The sequence below is a fragment of the Dromaius novaehollandiae genome, chromosome 14, assembly GCF_036370855.1.
Source record: "Dromaius novaehollandiae isolate bDroNov1 chromosome 14, bDroNov1.hap1, whole genome shotgun sequence".
Classification (NCBI taxonomy): Eukaryota; Metazoa; Chordata; class Aves; order Casuariiformes; family Dromaiidae; genus Dromaius; species Dromaius novaehollandiae.
In genome coordinates, this window is record NC_088111.1 from 17,418,961 (window position 1) to 17,425,055 (window position 6,095).

General features: G+C 45.7%; 1 protein-coding gene across 2 annotated transcripts in view; it reads left to right on the forward strand.

Moving 5' to 3' along the window:
- Positions 1-5,830, forward strand: part of PPL (periplakin) — a 31,299-nt gene extending 25,469 nt beyond the window's left edge. The window contains exons 19-22 of one of the 2 annotated variants that reach the window (XM_064520461.1): positions 51-134; positions 621-737; positions 1,394-1,486; positions 2,220-5,830. In XM_064520461.1, coding sequence (XP_064376531.1) covers positions 51-134; positions 621-737; positions 1,394-1,486; positions 2,220-4,904 — 2,979 coding nt within the window. In that variant the 3' untranslated portion in view covers positions 4,905-5,830. Of the gene's footprint in view, positions 1-50; positions 135-620; positions 738-1,393; positions 1,487-2,216 lie in introns of both variants that reach the window. The other variant, XM_064520460.1, reaches the window with a different exon arrangement.
- The last annotated feature ends 265 nt before the right edge of the window (positions 5,831-6,095 follow it).

The following is a 6,095-nucleotide window of genomic DNA, read 5'->3' on the forward strand; positions in this document are numbered from 1 at the left end:
AAGTGTTTGAGTTCTGTGCTCCCTTTGACGTGTGTCTCTGTGCATGTTAGGCACTCCTAAGTGACATCGCAAGCAAGGAACAGGAGGTGCAGAAAGTCTCCACCACAGCTCAGCAATACCAGCAGGCAGTGAAGGTAAGGACTGTGGTTCTACCCATGGGAGAATTTTTAACATCCTACAAAGAGCTGCCCAGAGAAAGCCTAGGTAGCCTAGTACACTTGCACAAAAACACTGAGGGACTAAAACCAGGCTATGTCTGCTCTGACACCGACTCCATCTGTGGCCGTTAGCCAGTCAGATGCCATGTGACTGCCTCAATTCTCCTGTCCAAAAGGAGGGTCCCTACTCCAAAGCTCAGTATTGGTAATGTAACTTCAAAGTTTGGGCACACGGATACAGCTGTGCTAGTATATTAATATGGCTGTGCAACAGGCAATACCTGACTCAGAGCTTGCTGGGAGGTCCTACCAATAACGCTCCTGGTCCCACCATCCGCAGTGACTTGCCTAAGAGGAAACACAGTTCAAGGGAAGAAGTCATTAAAGTCAGAGTCCGGGAGGGATCTGCATGTGAAGGGGACCCAGTAATCTCACCTTTCTCTTGGGAACTTGTTCCCACAGGACTATGAGTTAGAAGCTGAGAAGCTACGGTCCATCCTTGACCTCGAGAACGGACGGAATGGGTACATGAGCAAGAAGCCCAGACTCCAATCTCCAGCTGCTAAAGTGAAAGAGCAGGTAAATAAGTGGTAACCTGTGGCGAACTAAAGCAGATTACAGCTTGTGGGACCAAGGAGGATTTTGAAAACAATTATTTTATTGTCAGTGGCCTCAGCCTCAGAAGGCACTGCATAGGCATAAGGGGAGGAAGGAATTTTTCAGCATTCTTAGTCCATCCATTTTTTGGGCTGGACTCGGCTGGCAAGAATGAGGGAGGGAAAATACTGGATTCAGCATTTCCTTTCTAAAAGGGGGGGGGGAGGGGAAAGGCCCCAAACCTTTTTCCTCTTTCAAAACAGAGAGTGTTTCAAACAGAGAGGTTTCACTGCCAAAGATGGAATGGTAGACACACATACTTAGGGAGAGAGCAGGGCACAAACTATTTATCTGTGCAGGATCTGCTTGCTACCTGCCTCAGACTCATCCTATATATTGAGGCAGGCAAACAAAAACATCTACCTGGTTCTTCCTTGGTTGTATCTCTTCTTGCAAGTCTTGAGTAGGAACATATAGGTAAAAGCAGAAGGAAGCTAATCGGATCACTGTTATAGAAAGGTTTTGGAAAAGCACCCAGGGTTACTTCTTATGGGCCTGGCCATTTGTTTCTATTCAGCAAGTCTTGACCAAACATCCCTGGTTTTGCCACCTTTTCTGAGTGCATTTTTCTTTCCTAGGAAGCTGTTCTAGCAGCCAAGTTCACTGAAGTGAATGCTGTTAATAAACAGAGGCTGCAGAATCTAGAATTTGCTCAGAACCTCCTGCGGCAGGTAACTGATCACTACCCAGCGTTTGCTTAGCAAGGGGAAGCGTGGAGCTCAGCCTTACCACATATGCCTGCTCCTAAAGCCATTGCTTCTGGGTGGCTTGGGGAGGGAGGGAGGGGGGTTCAGCTCCATTGCAGTTGTAGCTAACAGTTCAGATCTCTGCACGCAACAGACAAACAGATATGATTTACCTTCAATAGGCTGAGGCAATGCTATTCTGAAAGAATATTTATGTAAATAATATCCACATGTGCCTTTGCTATTACAAGTTGAACTGGAAACATTTCAGCATTTCATGCCCTAAAAATCATTAATCAGCAGAAACCTAAATTAAACAATCTGCCAAAAATCAGACAGACAACCCTTCTGCATTTCCTAGTGCCCACACAGACATATTCCCCTCATCCTAAGAAGCGCCACATCATTCTTAACATTTTCCTTGCCAAACCGATGCCAGAAAGGGGCTGGGGTGGGGGGGAATGTGTATCCCTTATGGCTGAAACCTTTGTTCTGACAGCAAGAGATATCATACAGAAAGCATTTCTCAGGCTAGAAACTCACAGAGTGGTTCAAGAGAAATCTGTTTGCAAATACACCCTATTCAGTGTTTGCAGTAGGCAGCCTTCCTCAACTAAGATCCACATTCTCACGTAGTGTTTGTCACTGAAGGCACTGAAAATAAGCACCAAATATGATCCTTTGGTTATTTTAACTACACGCTCTTTTTCAACAGCAGCAGCCAGAGGTTCAAGTGATGCAAGACTTTGTCCAGACCAAAAAATCCGTAAGGCCTCTGGAAGAAGTCTGGAAGCTGAAGAAAGAGCTTGAGGATGAGACCCAGCGTCGGCAGCAGCTAGAAGCAGAGATCAAAGCCATTCAGAACAACATTGTCCACCTGCAAAATCAGAAGCCCCAAGAAACTGTAGTTAAGAAAGAACTGCTGAAAAAAGTGCCTGACCCTCAACTGGATGAGAGCTTCCACAAAATGCAGCAAAATCTAGCAGAAGAGCAGCGCAAAAACCAGGTGCTCCAGGATGAGCTGGAGGCCCTGAAACTTAGGCTGCGTGTTTTGGAGCACGAGAAGAGGGAAGGAGGACAGGAGTATATTGTGAAAGAGGTGCTACGTATTGAACAAGATAAGGCTCAAGCTGATGAAATCCTGAAGCTCAAGGAAGAACTGGAAGAGCTTAGGAGGCAGGAAGGCACTAGAGAGAACGAAGTCATCCTTCTACGCCAACAAATTGCTGTGCTCTCCAGCGAGAAGAACAAAGAGCAGGAGAAGGTAACAGAGAAGGAGGTGCTGAAGCTGCAGAATGATCCACAGCTGGAGATGGAATTCCAGATATTGCAAGAGACCATGCAGAGGGAGAGTGCCCTTAGACAGAAGCAAGAGGAAGAGCTCTGCTTCCTCCAGGAGAAGCTCAAACGTCTTGAAAAGGAACGGGCCATCGCTGAGGGCAAAATTACTGTCAAGGAGGTGCTAAAGGTGGAGAAAGACTTGGCAATTGAGAGAGAGGTGAATGAGCTTCGGCGCCAGTACGAAGATGAGAAATCCAAGGGTCGTTCCAATGAGCGGGAAAAGGCTGAGCTGCTCAGGAAGATCCAGCTGCTAGAGGAGGAGAATGCCAAGGTGGTTGTCCAGGAGAAAGTGCGTGAGATTGTGCGCCCAGATCCTAAGGCTGAAAATGAAGTTGCCAACCTTCGTTTGGAGCTGGTAGAGCAGGAGAGAAGATGCCGGGGTGGTGATGAACAACTGAAGACCTGCCAGACTGAGCTGGCTGCTCTGAAAAACAGAGGGCCACTGGTAGAAGTCAAAGAAGTCATTAAGGAGGTCATTAAGTACAAGAATGATCCCGAAACTGAAAAGGAGCTACAGCGACTTCGGGAGGAAATCATAGACAGGACAGGAGCAATTGAAAGAGCTGACTTGGAGATCTACCAGCTGAAACAAGAGATACAAGCCTTGAAAGAAACCAAGCCTCAAGTGCATATGAAGGAAGTTGTTCAAGAAATTCTGCAGTTTCGGGAAGACCCCAAGACTAGAGAGGAGGTAGAGTCTCTGAGAATTCAGCTAGCAGAGGAACAGATGAAACACATTGACCTAGAGAGGGAGCGGCTACTCCAAGAAGAGAAAATTAGACAGAAGGAGGAGGAACTTTCCCAGGTGAAGGAGAAGGTGGTCCAACAGGAAGTAGTGAAGTATGAGCAAGATCCTGCCTTGAAAGCTGAAGTCAACTCCTTCTCTCAGAGCATTGAGAGCGAACTGAAGCAAATTGACTGCCTCCGTGAAGAACTCCGCAAGCTGCAGAGGCGGCGATCTGAATTAGAACGTCAGCTGGAAGAACTTGAGAAAGAGAGACAGGCACGCAGAGAGGCTGAACTGGAGGTGCAGAGGCTGAGGATTAGGTTGAATGAGTTAGAAGAACAGGAAAGGGAAACAACAGAAAGAGTGACTGTGAAACAGAAAGTGATCCTGCAGCAAGATCCTCAGCAAGAGAAGGAACACTCCCTCCTCAGGCTGGAGCTGGAAGAAGAGAAGCACCGGAGACAAGTCTTGCAAACTGAACTGGAAGCCCTGAGAAAGAAGCTTCTTTCTTTGGAGAAGATGGAAGTCAAAGAGAAAGTGGTCTTTTCAGAGAGCGTCCAAGTGGACAAAGGAGACACAGAGTATGAGATTCAAAAGCTGAAGAGCACTCTGGAGGAGGAGAGTAGGCGTAAGAGGGAGCTGGATGCAGATATCAACCGGCTTGAAACCAGGTTGTCCGAGGTGGAGTTCAACAACTCTAAGTCATCAAAGGAGTTAGACTTATTAAGAGAGGAAAACCACAAACTACACCTTGAAAAACAGAACCTGCTGATGGAAACAAGGAGGCTGCAGTCAGAGATTGAACTCACAGCAACAGAAGCTCGAGATCTGAGAAACATGACCCATGCGGACAGTGGAATAAACCTGGACTCCAGATTCCAAGCTTTGGAAAGGGAGTTAGATGATCTGAAGCAGTTATCTAGAGAAAAGGATGCAGAGATTGAGCAACTCCAAAATCGCCTCAAGACAGTGGCTATCAAGAGGGAACAAAGAGAGAACCACCTGAGGCGCTCTATCGTGGTCATTGACCCCGACACAGGCAAGGAGATGTCTCCAGAGGAAGCTCATAGGCTTGGCCTCATTGAGTGGAGCCTATTTGTCAAACTGAAGAGCCAGGAATGTGATTGGGAAGAGATCTCAATAAAGGGTCCCAATGGGGAATCGTCCGTGATCCTTGACAGGAAGTCTGGTAGAGAGTTCTCAATTGAGGATGCCTTGAAGAGCGGAAGGCTAACCATGGCTCAATATGACAGTTACCTCAACAAGGAGATGTCAATCCAGGAGTTGGCAGTCTTGGTGTCCGGAAGTAATTACACAGCGCTCCCTCCACTTTAGAAACGTTCTTAAAAGCAGCTAGTCAGAGCTGCACTACTTGTTAGACTACCAGATCACTGCAAATCCTTGCCCTCCTTTGCCTCTTCCAAAATGCTAGAGCCAGTGCCTCAGCCATCACAAGCATGCTATGAAGCCACACTGCTTGCTGTGATACATTGCAGAAAAGCACTACCAATAGTGGAAAACACATTCATCAAGACTACGTTAAAACTTCATCCCCTTCTTCAGTCTTATTTAATCACTCAACCTAACAAAAAACAAGACAAAAAGCCTTAAACTCGTGAAGTATCTAAGTCTGAAGACTCAGCAGAGCCTGCAGTTTCTTCAGCATATACTCACATAAAAAGCTGTATACAGCAGACATTAGGGAGATTGAAGGTCAAGATGACTCCAAGATGGCCAGCAGAAGCTGGTTGCGTCAACTGCAAGTTGTTAAGCCAGAGAGTTTCATTGTGGACAGATGACTAAATGATGGGATCTTCCTCTGAGAAAACCAGCTCTGTAGACAAAAGGTGTAATATACATCTTAATTCGGTATCACCACATTAATATCTGAACACCGTCATTTTGTTCACCTCTGTGCCTATGCTGCTGGGGAAGAATGAAGCAAAGCACAGTAATTTGATGGTGTCAGTTCTAGATTCGGGAGGAGCATTCATGTATCATAGGGTTCACCAAAAAGTATGTGAAGAGATGGCAATATTGCCAAACACAAGATGCTAGCGTAAAGCATGCAACTGTAACCAAATGCAGAGTGCCTTCTAAATACAGTTAGCTTACCTCATGGTTAAAAGCCACTTGTGCTGGTATTTTACTGAATAGAGTTACATGCAGCTACACGTTTCATTTACTTGTGTAAGGGAATGGGAAATAGAGGGAAATTCTATTTATAGTACAAAATAAAAATGCAGTGGTTCCAATCAGAAGTTTGCTTTTCTTTTTTAATTGTGACAGCCTTTTGATCTTTGGTTTTAAAGGAGTTTCAGAATCAAAGTTAAAAAACAAGACTCTTCATTTCAAATGTTGACTCTGTTTTCCAAGAGGAAAATTGCTGGACCAGCACTAGCTGGGACTAATTAGCAGCATTAGATGGGACTGAAATGCACAAACAAATGGGACTAAAGCTACAAGAAAAGAGGGAATTATGCTGGGACAGTACCAGGGGCCTCCAAGTCTAGAGCATATTCATTT